Source organism: Paramormyrops kingsleyae, chromosome 20 (assembly GCF_048594095.1).
Source record: "Paramormyrops kingsleyae isolate MSU_618 chromosome 20, PKINGS_0.4, whole genome shotgun sequence".
In the NCBI taxonomy this organism is placed as follows: Eukaryota; Metazoa; Chordata; class Actinopteri; order Osteoglossiformes; family Mormyridae; genus Paramormyrops; species Paramormyrops kingsleyae.
This window is the reverse complement of record NC_132816.1, coordinates 19,567,490-19,589,691: the sequence shown is the minus strand read 5'-3', so window position 1 is coordinate 19,589,691 and position 22,202 is coordinate 19,567,490. Positions and strand designations below refer to the sequence as shown.

General features: G+C 48.1%; 1 protein-coding gene across 1 annotated transcript; it reads left to right on the top strand.

The window, feature by feature from the left end:
* The first annotated feature begins 583 nt into the window (after positions 1 to 583).
* Positions 584 to 14,489, top strand: sfrp5 (secreted frizzled-related protein 5). Its single transcript, XM_023820265.2, has 3 exons — positions 584 to 1,420; positions 9,084 to 9,161; positions 13,081 to 14,489. The coding sequence occupies exons 1-3, from the start codon at positions 859 to 861 to the stop codon at positions 13,407 to 13,409; spliced, it is 969 nt and encodes a 322-aa protein (XP_023676033.1). The 5' UTR covers positions 584 to 858; the 3' UTR covers positions 13,410 to 14,489.
* Positions 14,490 to 22,202: the final 7,713 nt, after the last annotated feature.

Genomic DNA, 22,202 nt, shown 5'->3' with positions numbered 1-22,202 from the left:
GCGGGGCCCCTCTGTCCAACTGGGATTGACAGCGAGAGACAGAGGGAGATGGGGGTCTATTCACAGGCAGGAATTATCATTAGCATACCCCCCCCAGAGAGGCCAACGGGCGAGACCACCTGTAGCTGTGCTGGCTCTTGCTGTCGAGGAATGAAATAAGCTTCATTCACCATGTTTCCCCAACTGTGAGCCAGCGATGGTATGAGAGGATAATCTGTGTTTGCCTGTGTAGGTGCGTTCATGGAATACACACACACACACACACACACACACACACACACACACATATAAATATATATAGAGAGACAGTGTGGGAGGGAGGAAGACAGAATGTAACAGGAGAACAGAGTAAGTAAGGAGCAGCAAAATGCAGAACTCAAGAAGTGCTCATGACAAGGAGGAGGGGTTTATGGCGGGGGTTCTGAGGGGCGTGGCATGGGAGTGTCCAGCAGCACCGAGGCCCTGCCTCCGTGTGGCACGATTGGCTGAGCGCAGGCTCACAGCAGCCAGGGGAAAGCCTCACTGAGAGTAGGGGGTGGGGGGGGGGGGGGAGAGAGGCGGGATGGGCCGGCAGCCCACGAGGGGGCCGGAGGCCGGTGAGGGACCAGGCCGAGCGGCGGGTCTTAAACGAGAGGTGCACCTCGGAGAGGAGGAGAGCGGGCCAGCCTGGGATCCCACCTGAGCGCACTGCACAGTCGCAGGAAACCCCCCGGGGCGCCTGGCCGCACCGTCCCTCCCTCAGCTGACTCGCGGGGGGGCCCTCCACCACAGCATCCACACTGCCCCCCGGGGAAAGAGGATTATTTCCCTTTGCAGCTCCCAAAACTTTGCGGGATCCTCCGAAGAAGCGAGGAGCGGATGGCGAGACGCAGACGCCCCACGCCGCCCCCCGGCGCCGCCGCCCCTGCCCTCCTGGTCCTGGGGCTCCTTCTCCTGGCCCTCGGCTCCGCCTCTGCCGAGGAGTATGACTACTACAGCTGGCAGTCGGATAACTTCCACACGGGTGGCGCCGGCGGCGTGGCGGGCGGCGGACGCTTCTACGCGCGCCGGCCGCAGTGCGTGGACATTCCCGCCGACCTGCGCCTCTGCCACAGCGTGGGCTACAAGCGCATGCGGCTGCCCAACCTGCTGGAGCACGAGAGCATGCCCGAGGTGCGGCAGCAGGCCGGCAGCTGGGTGCCCCTGCTGGCCAAGCGCTGCCACGGCGACACGCAGGTCTTCCTGTGCTCGCTGTTCGCGCCCGTCTGCCTGGACCGGCCCATCTACCCATGCCGCTCGCTCTGCGAGGCCGTGCGCGACAGCTGCGCCCCCGTCATGGAGACCTACGGCTTCCCCTGGCCCGAGATGCTCCGCTGTGACAAGTTCCCCATCGATAACGACCTCTGCATCCCCATGCAGTTCAGCGCAACGCAAACACCAGGTACCCCCACTGCCCTCCCGCACACAGCTGCGACGCATGCAGCGAATGTCACATATATCAGGGACAAATGACTGATTTTAGTTAAGTAATTACTCAGTTATTACTGAGGTTTATCTCTCTTCTAACAAACCTAAAGTAGATATCATATGAACATTTAGGTATTTATATGCATGCATTAGGAGAAAAAGCTCATTTTAAATGTATGATTATGGCCTTATATATTTGTGTATCAGTTCATTTCTGTCAATTTTCCGACTGGTGGACAGAATTCTTGATTGATGCTTATGGGGAGGTCAGGCGCAGCATATGACTGCGTGTCACACACCCCCAGGGGAAGGTTGGGGTGTGCTAGTTAATGTTGCTGTTTCGCTGCATGAAGGAGAGAAGCGTTGATAGGCTGGCAATATATCTGGGACTCCATCGCAGGGCAGAGCCAAAGAGCTTGTGTGTATGTTTTTTGGTGGGCTTGTTTAGGAGGGAGTTGTTTGTTTTTGATGTACCGCAGACGTGCTGGTGGAAAGGACAGCCAGCTCCCTGATCCAGATACCTTATCATGACTAATGACTCACTGTGTCCAGAAATGCCCAGGATTCACTTCCAGGATGTTCAAAGGGTTAGAAAAACACACCAAAAAAAAAAAGAGCAAACTTTACATTACCTGACAGTTATTCGCTTTCTCTGCTGTTCAAGACAAAATTGAAATGCCATGTTTTCTGATTTATTTTTATTTGCTTTTTACATATGTAAAAGATTGCCAGTATTGCTAAAAGGAAATATTCAATTGAAAACAGAAACTCTGGAACAACCACAAGAGAAGAATTTATTTAGTATGTTATGGAAATTCTGAAATTTTTAATACATATTCTAGACAAATATTTTGTCCATCAGCAGAAATATTATTAGTTAAAACTTTTTAGAAGTTACTAGTGGTGTGAAAGCATTTGTACTACTGGAATAAGGAAGTGATGCTTCAACTGTTTTAAAAAGCTCGTATGAACGCAGGAAGCGCGGTGTCCCCAAGCAGATTGCGGCAGCCTGGTCTGCGGTCCGTTCGGGAAATTAGACCGGAGCTGAATTACTGCGGATTAACAGGCAGCCGGAGAAGGAGACGACGGGCAGCGTGTGAAAGGCGGTTTGACAGGAGAGAGTGGGCGGGGGGGGGGAAACTCATCGGTAAATGTTAGCTAAAATGCATTTATAATGTGTGTTACAGACGTGCGTCCTCACGTTGCATTGTGAATAAAAAATGAACTATGTGTGAAATCTGCGTATGAACTGGAAGTATGATGAAAATTTTGAAGCTATGAAAAATACATATGAAAGCTTCGAACAGGACACCGCGACCAATAAATCAGACTTTATTTAATAAAGTATATACATGCAACGAGATCTGTTTTTCTCATTTGAGGTAGGCTACAGCGCTGTTGCTGAGTTCAGGCTAAAACCTAAGTTTCTTTTCACTAAAAGTGATCAAAGCATCCAGAAATTAAGGAAATAACGTTGCCAGGTTTCATGTGGAAAAAAAATGCAACCGAGCAAAATAAGTAAGCCTGAATCCCCCCGTGAATCTCTTAATACTGGGAAAGTTATAGCTGTCATTAATAAAATTGTTATTCATTTCCTCGTGCCTTGATATTAAGTCTATATGGTATGAGGAGAGTTGCTTTGATAGTCAAGTAGCGAAGTGAAAAGCGGGCTCTTGTGAAATAGCTGATGGTGATAAGCTGGGGTCACCAGTCGCCGGCTGCCTTTGCTGGGGGGGCAGCAGGTGTGTGCGGCGGCCTGATCGCGCAGCTCCGGGGGGGGGGGGGTGGCAGAGGCCGAGCCTGGGATTCACCTTACGGTTCACATCTACGTCACGGCGAGTGGTTTTACCAAAAAAAAAACCGGTTTGGTTATTTTCACACAATAAAAAACCAGTCAACAGCGTTACAACATGCGCGCTGTATAATTTCACATTTACTGATTTGAGTGTCGTGCCGTTGAAAATATGCTCTCTTAAATCTGAAACTAAACTTACATTTTGAAGCAAATGAGGAACTGCTCGTTTGAACGTGGAATGTCAGACGTCGCCATAAACGGGATTTTAAGGCGGCTGAGAATGGACACTGGCTTTTCCCGTGACCTTTCTGGTTTAGCCTGTTGTCTGCTAGATAAGATAAAAGGCACATGGTTTCAGAAACGCAGGGAAGAACATAATTAAGGTCTTGTTGTGGTTTTTGTGAGTCAGGTGACCAGTTCCCAGATGCCCCTGCATGGCACATTGTGAACTATTAAAGCTTGACTGCAGCATCGTTTCTGGGTAACATACTCGCTTGCGGGGGCAGATCAGGCAGCCTGCTGCAGGGTGGGTGCATTGTTTCTGGAAAGGCAAAGAAAAATACGCATGTGATTTAAATCCGTATATATACAAGGCAGGGGTGCTGGGACCTGCTTTGAATGGGAAGCATGAATTATGGATAATCCCAGACCTAATTCAGAAGGTGCATAGGTGTGTGACCTCACACAAACCCCAAACACAAACACATACACACACACACACACATTTCTGACAGGCCTGCTCGATTGTATATTTACAGTCTGCTGAATGTGGTTTGATCGGAGGATCCGATCTGGGATTTACAGGCCAGCAGCGGCATGTTAAATTCGTCCGTCCGCTCTGTACATTTAAACAGATGTTGGGCTCCAGTTGACAAGCGTGTCCTGTGGGATTTCATCTGCCTGCAGTGATGTTTTATACCATGAACGTTACCTGAGGGTCCAAATGAATCATAAAATTATGACTCCTGCACATTAATATGCAGGACGTCAAGTCCTCGTGGAAATTTCTGTGTGTCCTGGTGGGGGAGGGGGGCACAGGCTGTGGGGAGGGTTGACAGACGGTGTCTGGATGACCGGTGGATCACATGGACTCTGACACAGCCCTGCCCCCCCCCCCCCCCATCATCCCTCCCAGAGCCCCTGTAATGGGTCAAACATCACGGCTCCCTGCTTGGTCCATCTGACATAGGTGCAGCTAAACTGCTTTGGACAACAACAGAAGCTTAAGAATGAACCTTCACACGTCCTCAAGCCTGAAGCTATTTACCAGCTTCAAAAGCCACCTTACAGACTTACTGGTTTTACTCCCAGTTGTGATGTTTCCACCACTCAATCCATGCATTTGCTGGAGGCCCCTATTGGCCACAAACGGTCACTACACCGGGGGGCGGGGGGGCCTGAAAGTGATTTTTTTTTTAAATGGGGCCCAAGAAACAGTAAATCTGTCCCTGGAATCTATACATTCTGTCTCAGGTTACCTGGTCATTACTAACTATTATCTACACAGAGCCCTGGTTTGGGGATCGGAAAGCTTCTCCTGGATCATCACGCTAAATTCACACTTAGACACACGAGCGCGCCTGCGTTTCATCACCTTTGCAGTCGGCGGGATTAATGAGTTGTGCTCCTCTGACCTGCAGCCAGGGCGTAATGCCACTCTGTGCGCGATGGCTGGTGGGGGGAAGGACGGTCTATTTTTTTTCTACCTCAGCACTAAAAAACACTCCGAAGACAGGTTCAACTTTTCCAGCAGCTGTTCCATGCTGAGAGTCAGGAGCTTCTGCACGAGCCTGTATTGGAGCTGGCTGAAGAGCTTCATATTCTCCACTGTTAGCCAAGTGTGTTTTTAAAATAAACACTAAGAGACAGACAGCAAAACACTGACAGAGAAAAGACTTTCAAATAAATGCAGAACGTTGAATAAAAAGTTTTAATTGTATTTATTGACTTATTTATAAAACGTTACGTAAACCATTTAAAAGGTGTTTTCTTCTTATTAAACCCCTCCGATTTCTTTAGCAGTAAGTGATAGCAGAAGTTAGCTCATAAATTTCCTGACCCAGACTTATTATCAGGGTTAATAAGTCAACAGCTCGGATGAAAAAAATGAAGCTCAGAGCATTTAAAGAACGCTCTCTTTCTTCGGCGACGTTGGCACGGCAACCGCTTGGAGGGAAGCCAGGGGGGGCAGCGCAGCCCTGGACAAACTGCACCGGGGTCCAAGTGAGACGTTGCGGCTCCAAGCGTACTGGCGTGCCTTTGGCGGGCGGGCGGGTTGACGGGCGGGGGTCTCTCTTGCCTTTGCCGGAGCTGCACGCCAATTGGTTGCTAAGTCACTGGCTGGCAGAGCATTAGGTGAGCATCAGTGAGCTTCCCATAGTGGTGGTGCGGCCAATGATGTGATGGGGGTGGGGTAGCCCCAGAAAAGCCTGGTTTTCACTGGCTCTGACCTTTGACCTCTTGTTATCTCCCGCCCACCACTGAGGTTAGGACAGAGGGAAGGTCATGGCTGCCTGTCGCTGTTTAATGTCGTTATTTGGGCTAGGTGGGGGGGGGGGACTCATGTGTGGTTTTACAAGCTTGTTAAAGACACACAAATTACACAAGAAGCAGCAGAAGTGACATATCAATAAAAGATGGTTTAAAAAGCAGATCAAACAGCTTACCGGAGTAAAATCTGAGTTTAACGACTACAGCTATGCTGCTGGAAGTGTAATGACACGGTAAAAATGGAGCAAACCTAGAAATGTCCCAGAAAATAAAAAATGCTCAACACAAAATGCTTGTTCCATGACATGAGTTGTGTGATTAATGTTATGTATCGATCTAAAACACACATATGGACCCTCTGTCATATCTCAGAAATGTAGTGACGTTGTTTCTAAATGATACAGAAGGTTGAGTTACAAATAGAGTATGGATATATTGAGTATGGATATATAGAGTATGGATATATAGAGTATGGATATTAAGAACGGTACATACCCTGAGTGCAGAGACCTGGATTGACAATGATGGTTTATAAGCTCTAAGATGGGCCTTAAAAACAAACTCGACATTCAACAAACAAACAAACAATCAAACAAACAAATGATGCTCGGACACCTGCAGGTGCTTCCCGGATTGTTGCTCGCAAACATGTTGAGGCGAAAAGCTCATTTGTATTCTCATTTTTCTCGGATTTTAAAAATCTGAGGTGGCGGTGGGACGTAACCGGTTCTCCGACCTCACAGAGATGTTCTGTGTCCACGTTGCCAAGGGCGGCTCTGATCAAACTGATTCAGTTACGGAACTTCCTTTATGATCCAAGAGGGGGAAAACTGGCCTGAGAACAGAGCTGATTGCTGGACCACATTAAAGGGTTTTAGCGGGCATTGTCACACCCACCAATCCCGTCAGATCACAGCTGTCGCGTCCGGACCTGGTCCTCGAACAACTTCCCCGGCTTTATTCCGGAGGCTGTTTTTATCGGAGCGCTTCATTGTGGCCGGATTCAGAGGACTACAACATGGCTTCCCGAGCTGACTCACCCAAGCGGTGGGTGTCTATGACTGCAGACGTACCCGCTTTTCTGTACAGTCACGTATGAGTCACGGAACAGCAGCGGAGATGTTCCGTGAATCATGAAAAATAAACAAGTGAGGAACCTGAAGAGATTGCCTGGATCTCACTGAGTGTGGTTTACGCGGGATCCCTCTCTCTGTCCACGGGCCTGAACGGCCTCCGTCTCGCTCTCTCCCTCTCTCGTGGCTCTGTCACACTCCATTACAGCTCAGAGTAACGTCTGTAGAAAGTAAAGTGTTCCTTTATCCTTCCCCCGGCGTTAATTTATGCTACCAGACAAATGCACGCAACCGCGAAGCACAAACCGAACACGCCAGGCCCCCACCGATGGTCGTGATGTCTCTGTCGAGCAGCTGTCGGTGGGCCGGGAACACGGGCTACGAACCAAAAAGCACACTGGCGCGCAGATCCACTCTCCGCCACTGCGGTGCGGTCGTCCTGGTCGTAGCTAATCCTTCCTGCATGCTAATGGCCGCTCTCCCTTCCAGCAGGGGAGGGCACAGTCTGCGCCCCCCAATCCCACCTACCCACAGTGGTCTCACCTGGTACTGGAGAAACACAGGTCGCGTGGAAATCCATAGGCGTCTTTAAATCCCTTTATATATACTGTATATGAAATCTTCTGGAAACACCTTTCTTTGTGGACTGGCAACCTATCCAGGGTGTACCCCTTGTGCCCTGTGATGCCTGGTATAGGCTCCAGGCCCATGAACCTAACCAGGATAAGTGTCTGGAAGATGGATGGATGGATGGATGGATGGATGGATATGTAAAACGTGTTAAAATCTCTCCCTATACATGTACTGTACGTAGAATCCCTTTGAAGCACTTTCTCTTGATGCATGCGAGAAATGACTCAAAGTGACAGATTTACTTTTTCATTAATGCTTTAATATGCACCACATTGTGGAAAACTGGAAAAATCCCACTCGCTGCACGCATTTTTTCCATGTGAATTACGCGATTGGTGGTGTTATAAACAAAATAAGGTAAAGGTCCAATTGGACCCAGAAAGTCTCCCCGGGGGCAGTCCAGCAACGGCCGCGGCCTCCGTGAAGATATTACATCAGGAGCAGACACCTACTGGGACTTAGTTCTGAGACCAGACACATTAGTATTCAGGACCAGACTTCATTTCATCACTTTAGGTGTTTTTTCTCTTTTGAGACAGACTTGTGTTTAACCCTTGGTGCCAACAGAGCTCATGCGGTGCTTTTTAAATAAATAAAACCCCACAAAAGTCACGCAAACATTCACGTCACACGAGGCACATGGACTTCGCAGATGCCTTTATCCAAAGCAGCCGACCATGGGATCTGAACCAGCAACCTTCCGTCCACAGGCACAGGCAACGTTTGGTGCACAAGGACCGGTTTACAGCGGAAAAACTTTCAAGGGCCCATAAAACCGCCAGGGATTCGGGGGCAGCCGCCGATCAGTTGGCAGTTTTATAAGTTTGCCATTTTCCTTTTATTTCATATGTGAACAGAATGTACAGATGCGAGAGGTCGTGAAATTTTTTTAAATATATAGTTTATTTTTGGAAATCAACCAAACTCTCCGAAACCCCCTAGCGTTCTGTGACCCGGTGGAATACCGGTACCGGTCTGTGGAACCAGGGTTGGGCACCTAGGTCCTTAAAGCACTGAATCATACACTGTAGTCTTTCATTAACAGGAACACATGCATGTTACCTCTTTCCAGTTTGGGTCGTAATTTTTTCTGCTGTTAACGCCTCTACGGCATTCGGACTGAAACATGGACCAGTGCAAATCCTCCAGGTTTCTACTGTTGGCTTTTCCTGGTGGAAATTCAACAACTTCAGCTTCCAAATCTGTTGACACCCACCAATAAGCACAGGACTCAGCACGAACTCTGGGACCCCCTTTGCCTTATTTCTCGGCCAGCAGGGGGCGACCTTAATCTAAGACACCTGCGCGGGAGGTGGACGGGCGGGTCGTCAGGGACAAATGCCATGGAGACAGGGTGGCAACGAGATCTGCTGACAGGGAAGAAGCACAGCATGGAAAATCTGTCACCATTTTACCTCCCTGTCGGGACCTGAATCTTACTAACTGTGGTGCCAGAATTTCCTGCTTAGGAGCAATATAAAATGTATTTCCACCTACGTATCATCAGGTTCCCCCAGAAGGACAATGTAGGTTCTGAAGCCATTATAACCTGTTGTTTAATGTGTTTAAGTCCCTAAATGACATGGGGCGTTGTCTGGTATAACACGACTGGTGACGTGCCCCTCCTTTCCATACTCTCTTCGCAGCCTCCAAAGCATGCCCGCCTTGTGACAACGAGATGAAAGCTGATGCCATCATGGAACACTTCTGTGCCAGTGATTTTGGTAAGCCGCCCCCCCATCCACCACCCCCCAAAATAAAAACCACAAGAAAAAAATTAAGGTTCACCTCATGCAACTAGCGACAGAGGTATAATCTCCTCAGTTCATGACTTTTTCCTCCTTATATGAATTTTGCCTGTTTGATCAGGTTGGGTATTTGACTATACCGATTCATGTCAAGCGTTGTACTACAAAACTCAACCCTAAAGCTTCTTGGGGTCACAAACCCATGTCCTGCTGGCTCAGTCTGCTGCTGGTTTTATTCCCCCTCAGTGTCTCTCAGACACAGTGTCCTTATAGGGGATGGATAACATTAGGTGTTCAGAAAAAGGCTGTTTGTGGTCACGTGACTGCTGTCAGTCTTATAGGAATAAGACAAAATGACCTGTCACCTGACGCCCAGAAAGAGGCCGTGTTCTGTCACTGGGCCCCCTGCTCCCGGACACAGCTTTACTTTTGAACCACTGTGCACCTATAGAATTCAGTGTTCTATTCACACTATTTAAGTCGGTGGATTTTTTAAATAGTTTATTGCTGTACTGGGAGTCAAATCCTCCTGGGAACTAAACTTGCAGATGTTCCATTTAAAGCACGACTCCTTAACCACTGCACCCCCTGCTGACTGCTCTGCATTTTGTACCAATACACAAACCTGTCTAGACCTTCCCTTGTTGAGACCTGAAAGCTTATACATGTAAAACCCCGAGTAAACGTCCGCAGTGACTCCCCCCCCCATCAGTTACTGATTGCTGAGAGCATTCCTGGCGAATCTTAAGAGCCCTCATTCATTAAAAGGCAGCTTTGAAATGACCCCCCCACCCCCACCCATAGGCCCCCAAACCGAACCCAAATCCAGATGCACAAGCACATGTGGCGTTTGAATTTCCACCTTCCCGGTCCTTTTGTGTCGTTATTTTATGACAAATTACTCGACTCGGGGAAGGCGTGCGGGGAGGGGGTGCGGGGAGGGGGTCGTGAACTTTATCACGATCCGGGGATGTAATTGCAGGAAAAAGAAGGAATGGAGTTGCGGGGCTGTATGTTTAAAGCGTGCATTGGATGCGAGTGAAAGTTTCCACCACACGATTCCGAAAAAGAAAAAAATGTACTTTGTTGAGTGCAACACAAAGATATGCGATGTTACCCAATCTGCGGGATTTGCCCTCCGCCGGGACCAGAGGACACGAATAGAAACAGCACATCAGTTGTTTTACTTGGCGAACGATAAATAATAAGTAAGAGGAGATTTAGAGATTTGTTCCAGTTAGCTGCTGTTGCTGTGTTATTATAACGAAACTCGTAATAAGTAACCCTGAAATGGTTAGATGTTTCAGGGCCAGATCAGCCCACAGGGGTCGTTCCTGTGTGACAGTGCAAGCATCAGAATTAATCATGGTTCACGAGGCTCGCAACAGTCGACAGACCATCAAGGCTAAAACCGGGGCATGCCCATGTTTTCTTAAAACTCGTACTTTATTTGGGTCTGTATTGATATAAGAATGGAGTTTGAAGTCGTCATTTTAAGTATCATGGGCTTAAAGTTGCTGTGCAGTTTGCCTGACCTGCGGTGCATTAATGCTCAGGACAGGATTCGACGCTAAACCGCAGCCTTTCAGCACTTGACCCAGCAGCTAGTAGACGCAGATTTGCTAGCAGGAAGGGAATAAGCACAGTGTGGTAGGAAACATTAACAAGTCACCAGTTTCCAAATGTGACGCATTCAGCTCAGAATATATATATATCTAAGTCTGTGTGTATTTTTATATTCTTTTGCACCTTTATATTAATTCCCGAAATGCTTCATCGACATCAGATCAGTGCTGTCATAGACTCGACATGGGATTGAACAGATTAGGGACAGCGGTGGAGTGGCAGGAGAGGTAATTAACGAGGTGTATTTGAGAGAGGGACCTTCTGAGGCGTGAACGCTGTACTCTTCAGTACTTCAGATATGGCACAGGTAGGCTGGTTTCCTCGAGGTTGCAGGTCACCGTGGAGGAAATGACTAAGCATTTGGACAAAACCGGTATGGCACACAGATGGCCTGCAGCGATGTGGAAGGATGCTCAACTGGAACAAAATTATAAGCACCTTTGTTGCCATACCGACCAAGATCTGGATTTGCAATTAGCTCTTTGTCTCCCAAGAGGGTAATTAGTATTCTGCTCTTCCTTTAGCAGTGTAGCTGCTGGACCCCCACCTGAGAATCCAGGGGGATTTTAGGGACTTTTCACCTCAGTTTGAAAGGATGCTTTTGAAAGGTATCCTCCGCCACGGAGAAGGGTATTTCCCAAAAGAAATGGTTCTCCAGACTCCAGCACAGTGTGGGTTACAGAGTCAGGAATGTGCCAAACAAAATGTGGATTGACCTGGATTGCAGACAGGGAATGCGGGCCAGCATCACCAGTCATGATCCCCAGTTCTCGGGTGGCCCTCAAAAACAGGGTGTTGTTAGCTTTGGGTGTTAGCTTTGGGTGTTAGCTTGGGGTTTTAGCTTTGGGTGTTGCTATCTGCGGGTGTCATTAGCATTGGGATTGTTAGCTTTGGGTGTTGTTAGCTTTGTGTGTTAGTTTCGAGAATTAGGTGTTATTTTTGGAGGTTATTAGCTTTGCGTGTTGTTCACAGCTCACATTTGCCACTGGTATTTAACTGTCAGCCTGTATAGCCTGTTTCTTACCCCACGTAGCCAAGTTTGCCTAAAGTGGCAGGATAAGTTGGTCTGAGATAAGTTGGTCTGAGATAAGGGGGCGCACAGGAGCTTTATTAACAAGAAGGAGAAGTGCTTGGTTCAACAAAAAGCCCATCTAGTAGTTCCTATCCCTTTCTCTCTCCCTCTCTCCCTTCCTCCCTCTCTTCCTCGCCGTTGAGTCCGACCTGAGATTCTTGAAAGCAGTGGCAGCTGGGTGACTTGAACAGTCACCAGACACGGGCTGCTGGCTTTTGTAATGGCATCACGTGGCACCATTTGAGCTGAAGGTGCGCAGCGAGCATGTGGAGGCAAGGAGAGGCAAGGCGGCATTTCTCCGATAACGGACAACAATCCATAGATTCAGAATTATATACTATGGTCACCTGTGTTATTCCTTGTAGAGTATGTGTGTGTGTGTGTGTGTGTGTGTGTATGTGTTGGGGGGGGGGGCCTGTGACATACCAAGACAAACAGCACGATGCCCCCTCCTTAACCCCCATTGTTCTATTGGCCTGAAAGCCTGAAGCTGTCAATGCACAGACATGTTGACTGCTGGGTTGCTGAGGACAAGATTTGTCCCAGGAGGCCGCGGGGGGGGGGGGGGGGGGGGGGGGTCAGCCTGCAGATTTGGCTTCTGTTGGGGTCTCTTTTGTTTAATTACTTTCCTCTTGTTCTGTTTGCGTTCTTCTTGCCTGATGTTTGGCGGGGCCTGCTGAAGCGATATCCGCTTTTCCGGAATATTCCAGAGTTAGTGCCGTGTGGGGTAACTGACTCACCTCTCGAGAGACACAAACTGCTCAGTCGGGACGGGGAGAAGCCCCACCCCCCCCACACTCTGTTTCCATGAGGCCCAGCTGGTGAGGGAACAAGAAGGACTTCTAGATGGGTCTAAAAAAGGACTTACTGATGCACACACGGCATGGGGGCTAGTGGCACCACATGATGCCAACCTGCCGTTGTACCCTTCAGCAAGGATGGTAGATTGGAGACATCTGAAGGTTGCCAGTATGAATCGTGAAGGCTGAGGGCAACATTAGAATCTGAAGAGCAGATTTCTGAACTGGATATTGACATAGATCTCATTGGTTTTCTGTTGGACCTTTCAGCGAGGTTAGCCGAACCGTTAAAATATCAGCTTTGTAATTAATGTAGTAGGGATATGAAATCCAAAATGAGGGGGTGGGTGGTTGACTGATGAACTAATGTAGCGTCCCCCCCCCCCCCCCCATTAAGCTCTGAAGATGAAGATAAAGGAGGTGAAGCGAGAGAAGGGCGACCGGAAGCTAGTGGCAGCGCAGAAGAAGAAGAAGGTGCTGAAGATGGGGGTCCTGCGCAAGCGGGACCTGAAGCGGCTGGTGCTGCACCTGAAGAACGGCGCCGACTGCCCGTGTGCGCAGCTGGACAGCCTGGCGGGCAGCTTCCTCATCATGGGTCGCCGTGCCGACCAGCAGCTGCTGCTCACCGCCATCCACAAGTGGGACAAGCGCAGCCGCGAGCTGCGCTTCGCCGTCAAGCACATGAAGTCACACCAGTGCCCCACCTACCACAGCGTCTTCCAGTGACGCGCCCCCCCCCCTGCAGGACACACAGGCACAGACACGCACACACACACGAATCCCGCCGAGAAACCCAGCATCTTTCATTTCGGATGCTCGGAAGGTGCTCCCAACAGAGGAGGAATTCACACCATCATTGTGAGCCCAGTGTGCCCATCCCACCGCCCGGGACTCTCTCTCATATAAACATAAATGTAGGCAATCTCGCATAATCATCAAACTAACATATCGTCGTTTACTCGTGTTTCAGTCCTCGGGGGCCCTAGGACAGTCCACATCTTTGTTCCTTCCGAGCTTCCAACACGCCTCTACCAGGCATTCTGTGTTATTGATTGTTTGGTTCAGGTGTGGGAACAGGGAGGGAGCAAAAATGTGGACCGTCTCGGGTACCCCGAGGACTGGACTGAGAAACACCGGTTTACTCAATACGTGTGACCTTACAGCAAAATGAGGCTTTAGGATGTGTTGTCGTGGGGGCCGACCTGTAAAGTATGGGTTGGTTTAAAGGTGGATTTGGGCAAAGGCTATTAAAACGGTGACAGAGTGACAAGAGAGGTTGCATCTGGGAAGATTGTTTCTAATGACAAAGAGAAATAAGTAACTGTTCTGTTGTTGTAATATATATATATATATATATACACACCCAAAGACGACAGACTGCTATGTTGAAAACCAGGTGAGGTTGATTAGGAGGTGCTGAAGTATTGTTCAGAAACCCTACAGCTGCAATGACTGTCGTTTAGTGCTGCACCTTCTGCTGGCCAGCGAAGGAACTGCAAGCCACTTTTGGCCTGGGACCAGAAGATACGGACTGTGGCCATCCAGTGCTTACTGAGATTATGTTCTTTTGTACACAGCCATTATCATTTCAGCTTCTGTTGTGTTTGTTTTTTTTTTTTAACTACCATTTGCTGTCTGTGAAATCAAAAGGGAAATTGACTAGATTAGCAACTGTTGCTGTAACAAAATGCTAATTCCCGCCTTTGTAATTGTTTTAAAAATCAGAAAACTTGTACTAAGAATCTGTTACCAACCTTTTACAATTGTAAAAAAATAATAAAATATACATGAGATTTTTATACAGAAGGACAGCTAGACTGCAAATGATTTAACATCTTTTTGTTTGTGATCAATATCCAATTCTGTCATTTTTCCCTGCTCTCTAACCATTACACATATGGCATCTAAAGAACTATCTTAAGATAAAACAAGTATGTTGATTTAATGAATTTTCCAAGCTGAACCCTTTTAAAATCCTAAATGACAGCTCAGTCCCAAAAACAGCTCCACACCCCACACAGCGAGCCTGTATAGGCAGTCGCCCGCACATTGGCTCTCACAAATGGACCACCCCTCCTGTCAGTATGGCTCACAGGCCTAGAACTAAGATGGCGCGTAACACAGGTGGATGGTCCATGTGTCAGGGATGAGCCATAGACCATCACCGCTAAAGCTACATGCTAAAGCTACACATGGGTGTCCTACGGTTTATAGTCCCCTGGAAACCCTGACCAACACTCTATAGTTCTGCCTGCTTACAGGCATCTTCCATATACAGTACAATGTCCAACAAAAGATCATGGGGAACATAATTATGGCTCCTTTGATTCAAGAAATAGCACATTCTCCATGTTGTCTTTGGTCTTGCAGTATCCTGTGTTAATCTTATGTAAATTCCGGCATTTTCCAGAGATATTTTAATGGGTTAAGGCTCTGGGTTTGACAGGGCCACGTCAAGGGTCTATAATCCTACAGCAACAAACCTGCCCCCCCATTTCCCGGCAATTAGTGGGTTGTCCCATGACTTCTGGGGGAGGGCGATGCATCTACAGCGCTGCCCATTAAAGTGGCCTCAATAAAGCGCCCGGCACTGGTGCCCACAGCGCCGGCTGTCCCGGTCTGTCCAGACGCTGGCCCCGGTCCGCTGGGCCGCCGTCAGCACCTCCTTAAAGGTCGCGCACGGCAGGTAATGAGGCCGTGACAACGGGCAAGGAGGGACGGAGAACAGAGGCTCTCTTTGTGCGGGATGGACGGCGGCTAGGCCGGCGGCGCCACAAGATGAGCCATAGAAAACGCACTCAAAAGGTCATTTAGATCCACTATCAGGCCCAGCGTGCCACGTGGGCCTCCAATGAGGCTGCAGCAGCAGGGAATGCTGTCAGACCGAAGGAGGACCTTCTCCCTGTCTCCTTATCACTTCGATTATTCAGCTCTGCCGTAAGAGCCGCAAAGGGCCCTTTGTTCCTCCTCGTTACTTATTCTGTCACACGTCGCCGGGCCCCATGATAAAAATCTACCTCTTCAGCTCATCCTCATGCAGGTGCAGCATCTGGTTCAGCTCTGAGTTGGTCCCCATAGTCTACATGTACCCACCTAGGGGCGCTGTTACAGATCTTTGGCCTCAAGGAGGTCCAATTATGTTCCACATTTTTTAGGGCCCCTGTCACTCAAAGGCCCTTTGAATCTCCCTAAGCCTGCACCTGAATCCCTGCCCCCACATCTTGCACTTGTGTGGCCACCTGTACATTCGCGCCTGCTTAGCGATGTTCCCAGTGCTCTCATTTGCACGAAAGGCCAGTTCTTCCTGTTTCCTTCTATGTTTTCATTGTCCACAGGTACTGGGTATGAAATTCTTCAGTTTAATTCATCTGTTACATTGCAGGCTATTCATTGTAGGCTAGGCAACTTCATACATTCTCAGGATATCCCTGCACGGGGCAACTTCGAAACATCATAAACAAGTATCCCTGGACGTAACCACAGTCTCATCTGAAGCCTTTCCAAAGCCAGTTTGTCGGCAGTTTCATTTCTGCCTGAGATACACTTTGAAATTGCTGCCGTCTTTCCAAGTTACGCACTGGTCTGGGAAAAGTGAGACGAAATAAGGTTTTCTTCTGGGTCTTTTTCCCCTTTTTTTCCCAATTCAGTGTGGTTTTCAGATAATGCACGTATGTCATCATCTGCCTCTCTCAGGGAGAGACGACTCCCCTCCCGCTAACTGAGACCTCAATTAGCAAAAGCTCTGGTTCCACTCAAATTTGGAGAGTGTGGGCTGACAAAATGGTATTCCTGGGTGGCCGCAGACATGAGAAGTACCATCTCTTAATTATAGTTGTGGTTTAATGTATAGTTTTCAGATAAAATCACCAATTTCCGAGTTGGATGGCAAATGGCCAGGGTCAGCCTGGATTTTCACCCCCTCCCTGAAGTTTTTATTTGTAGTTTAGAAGTGTCCGGTCACCTGGGCTCTTGGTGCAGTTGATTTACAATAATAAAGTGAAGGTCAAACTGAATGGTGTCCCCCAAAAGCTCAGGGGCATCAATCAGACCAAATTGCATTCGGCTGCATTCGGTACGACCCGCAAGTATCTGTTATGCACTCAAGTCCGACTTTAGAGTCTATTTCTCACAAAAACATGAACATAGTCATTTTTCTATATCTTCCACATCCTTCCCTGGTCCAGCTTCTGCTAACCCGAGATAGAATCTCCATGGCTTAAAGGTGTCACTTTGGTTGGGCTAATCAAGGGATGGTTCAGGTGTCTACCATGAGCACATTAACAGTCATTGTGGTCGCTTTAGTCTCCCAAGTTTGAGCAGAGGCCACGCCATGTTTCTTAACCCTTGTAAATGCTTCCTAGAGACCGCTTATACCAGTTTGCTTTCAGAAGACAGTGAAACAGAATCCTTTGTGGTTAGCCAGAGAAAGATATCAGTGGTGACACATGGAAGGGAGATGAAGCAAGTGTCAGTTTTGAAACATCTGCCCAAGTCTGACGTCATAGGAGCCTTTTCCGCTTTCCTGTGTGTGCCGGAGTCTAACTATGCCTGTCATAGCCAGGATTTAACTTGTTCCATGTTTTCCAAGCTGGCACAGTTTGTTCTCATGTCCCTGAGAGGGTTTTAATACATCATTAAAATGCGGTACAAAGGGAAAATCCGTAGCTCTTCCCCCCGTAAGACCTCCCATTCCGAGACTGAAAAGCTCCACGGAGCTGAAAAAGCAGCTCTGCTTCTGCAGGTCATTCGTTGTACTGCTGACTATTGCAGCCAATATCTTTACCACACTGTAGTACAAATTCTTCAATGTTTCACCAAGGCTGATGGTGAATGTAGAATCTTCTAGACTTCTCCATGAAGCCGTAGTTCTATGAAGGCCACTACCCGACCCTTGGGGACTCCTAGCCAGTCCATGTTTTTTGATCCCTCCCAGCTCCTAGCACACCAAAAATGTGGATTGTCTCAGGGTCCCCAAGGTCTGAGTTGAGAAACACTGAACTAGGAAGATGTAGGAGAGAGGGAGGGGTGGCCTGGACAGTCAGGTGCACAGGGGCCTGGTTTCCAAACTCGGCATTTTAAATGGCTGCTGGTATCCCATGATTGTAAAAGACCAATCAATCCAACTTCCCCCCTAAGAAGCCCTGTGTACCTGCTTTCTGACACTGAAGTTTGTGCATTTTCTCTACGTCACTGCAGGTCTCACTCTGAGTGTTAAAACGATTGACCAAAGATAACATCTGGGTAGAAACAACACAACCTGACTCTAAGAGGCATGAATAATTTCCTGACTGCAATCCAGAAGCTTCACAATGGTGAGCTTTAGGGGGAGATCCCCGGCAACGTGAACATTTGGGAATAATGTTTGGGTCCATTATTAAAACTGGGGCTGGTTGCCGAGACAAAGATCCCCAAATCTTTTTTTTGTCTATTTTTTTTTTACCAAAAATTAACTTTTAATATTAAAATTACTATATAGTATACATTTTGTCAAATATGAAATAACACCAATATTTATATGCTATGTGATTTTATGTGGTCCAAATCATCTTCAGTATTATTTATGTATCTTCAGCTCATGTGCTGGCAAAACTTATTCCCAGTTAACCGTTCATGGCCAATTCATCAGTAACCGAATCCACGAATCCTCAAATTCATGAATCTGGCATTTACCTGTGAAATCTCATCAGTGTCCAAACAACAAGAAATTAAAGTCTAACGTCAAAGTGCAAAGTGTCCCTCTGAACTGTGGCACCTAAATGGTGCATTAAAGTATTGATCCCAACCTGCTATCACCAGCTCCCTGGCAGGTGTGATGAGCTCCGTCAGAAGGGTCATCCAGCTCATTTCTCCAGCTCACCGGTTGGCAGGGTCCCCACTACAGGTCAAGGTCAATTAGCTGAGACATAAACGTTGACCCTGTCAGAGGAGCTTCTGCCATTTGGACAGCTGCGGTCATATCCCATGACCCCATAACCCTTGACCCCATAACACATGACCCCTTACCCATGACCCTCCAAAAGGTATTGAGGCACTGGTTTCTGACATCTCGGACCAACGAATTGTGTTGATCTTCAGACCCAGTTTTCTTGGTTTCTCCTGTTTAATGAAGGACCCAGGTTCCATTCTGAGGTGCTGGGGGGGGGGGTATTTTGTGAGCCATCCAGTGGGGTCGGGTGGGGGGTACACCCTTCAGGGCTTATAAAGCATCTCATTTGCTGCCAAAAGAAAAGCCTCGACAAAATGGAGATATTCTGTGTCATTGTTTGGGTGGGAATGGTGACCGCCCCCCCCAGGACTCTCTCAGCCTGGCCTCTCTCTGTCTGGGTTCCCATGTGGAGGACGCAGGGGTTGGGGGTAGCAGGGGGGTGCAAACACAAAACATCTTAAAGGGCGTATTTGGGAAATTAGTCTAATTTGCCGGTAGGGATTGGGGTCACTGAGGTTCCTCCCTCCCCCTAAATCCCAAAACCCAGCCCCCACAAAGTGCCCCTCGTCCTCTTGTCTTCATTGAGTTTTAATGAATGTAAAAAAAAAAAGAAGAAAATTTGAAGGCCTGCTGGCTGAACCCCGAACCCTCCTGCGGTGTCTCAGTCTTGCAGGAGGCCCACCCTCAAACTGGGGGCTCGCAGAGGCTGGGGCTGCTGGGACGGAAGGGGGGAGGGGGGGGACTATGACCGAGGGGATGGTGGATCAGCCTGAATGACACTAAGCAGATTGCGGCACTCAGGCGGGGGGGGGGGGGTGACCAGGCTGGCACCTTCCACTTAAGCTTCTTGCTGTCACTCAAGAGCCAGTTAGACAAAGAATTCCTAAATAGAACCTTCTGGAGTAAAAAATAATAACGATAAATACCCAGGAAGGTCAACACAAGTAACAGCGCCCACTTCCTACAAACAAAAAAATAAAACCCAAATGTGAGGCCAAAGTGGGGTTTCTGGTTGTTCCTCAGTCTGGAGCCCCAGGATTTGTCCACGGACAAGTTTTGATAAAAGAATTTCTTTGGTTCCCCTCTGTGATAAAATTATAGAGGATGGTGGAGCGAAGGTGGAGCAGACTGAGCACGGTCACGATTCATGTGGCGAAGCGTCTCGGGAGAAAACCTCAGGAGATCCTGCCGGGGAAGTAGGATGGATGGCGGCCATTTTTGTCCACCTCTACTGACCCAGAATGGAAAAACATGAATCGAACACGTGCGGCATTTCCATGACCGCTGAATTTCTTGATCACTTTACACGCTTTACCACCTAATCAGCTGTGTGGTGCATCCAGATCAGGGACCAAATCAGAGCCAAGTTGGCCACGGAAAACAGGAGTTTAATGACCTTAACCTCACTGGACTCACATCATATGACGGGTAAGTATTCTCATCTTCTGAGAGAGAAACATCCTGAGTCGGTAAATCGCTGGTCATTTTATGTATCATTCAGGACATATTTTTAAAGACAGTGTTCGTACACAGCAGATCTCCAGAGAACAGCTTAACTTGCATCCTTTGCCACACAAAATAAGCGTCTATATTATGGCGCTGGTCACGGTAGAGAGAAGCCATTTATCAAAAGCGGAAAGGCATACGAGAGTGCTGGTGTCCGTCCAGTCAGTGATTGAATATGGGCGTCCTCTATCCAGAGAGCTGCTGAAATATCAGTGTATCAGGATTTTTGGAATCACTCGAGCTCTTGGTTGCGGTCCTGTCCCCCTTTGCCCGTCGACTCAGAATGCTGGCAGACGCCTGCCGTGAAAATCCGCAAATTGCGTAAAATCGATGACTTCTGGCTGACTGTCTGCAGCCATGTTTCATTCTCTCCCTCTGTGGCGCTGGGTCACGTGCATCTCCATGTGGCCTCCCACAGCATGACATGCAGGTAATCTTCCCAAATCATTTTGTCACCTGGTGGCGGTGGGGGTGGGGGCTTGTACTGTGGGGCCTAGTGAATATCCGCTTCAGCATTTTTGTTTTTTTAATAATTCTTGGCTTTTTCTTGATTTCCAGCCCTCTTGCCTCATTCAGAGAGGAGCACTACAGCCTTTCTAGAAAATTCGACAGGTGGGATATCGATTTTCTAGGAACAAAAAACTGCGAATGTGGAGTTCTTGCACGCTGAAGCAGTACAGTAACTAAGTGCGAGTTGTAAATTCTTGTGTAATTGCTTGCTAGCTGTAAGGAGTCACCCTGAAAGTTAGTCTTTAAGCGTGTGTTTATGTTTTTCTGACGTACCCTCAATCCAGACCATAAACCAGCAACAGATGTTTGGCCGGGGAAGAGAAAGCAATTTGAAAGGAATAAAGAAAGGAAAATTAAGTTTCGACTAAATAAATAAAGTAGAAAATCGCTGAGGTTGCCCAGGCTGAGACTGCTGCACCGCTGGGGGGGGGGGGGGGATGGTGTTCAACTGTACGGCAGCGTGTCTCTGCCATGCGTGGGGCTGGAGGTGGGGGCCATCAGGCTGTTTTAAGACACTTTCCCGGGGTGTCTGAGCTCTGTGCGTAAATGCCTCATTGCCCCCATGACAGGAAGCTCCCTGCGGTTTGACACGTGTCGAACCTTCAGCATGAAGCGACCCCTCTACACCTTGCTGTCCTCTCACCGTAGGGAGTCACACTCTCCTTGACTTTTTCACCCCAAAATGATGTGAATTCCGGATGCCTTAAATTTAGGGTTCTTGTGGTTTTCTGCTGACACGCATAATGACCGTGCTCAGTCTGCCCCACCTTTACTCCAACATCCTCTACAATTTCATCACAGGGGAGAACCAAAGAAATTCTTTTATCAAAATCTGCCAGCTCTGCGCATAGGAAACAGGCCCTGTTACTGGCGTTGACCTTCCTGGTTATTTATCGTTATTGGTCGGCGTTGGAAGTTCAGCGCTCGAGGAACCCAAGAACGTTCCACCAACGATCAGATACGTCGACGGACAGATGAAGAACGCCAAATGCTGCTACAGGCTCTGAAGAAACCACTCAGGCGTGGAAAACATTACAGAATAAAAGAGAATGTAACTGACAGACGTATGTAATATACACCAGGATTACAGAACCGTTATTTTTAAAATCGTAATCACAGTATTTCAGGCAGTCTTAGTGAACCTATAGGCACTACCTTTATGGTTTGAGGGAAGACTGAGCAAATAATGCACACCCTGAGGGGCTGAGGCTCTCTGGGGCCTGCAGAGAATTATTATTCATTTATAGTGCTCCAGAATGTTCAGGCAGACGGGAGCTATGCACCGGGGGGCAGGAGGGAAAGCAGAGGGGGCCCCTTCGCGACAACGCGAGCGTCTTGCATGAGGGACAGGTTAATAAAGGCTGAGCATGCTCTGAGGTCAGCAGTCATTAGCCCTGATAAGATCACAGCCCCTGTGCCTGCAGTGACCGCTTCAATGTGGCTCTCTGGCACCCCCAAAATACTGTCAGGATGTGTTGGGAACTGCAGCCTGAGTAGCAATTGTTTTCTTTTGTGGGAATGACTTTTACTAAGCATTTTTTAAATCCAAATGTAATTTAACAAAACAAAAAATAAAA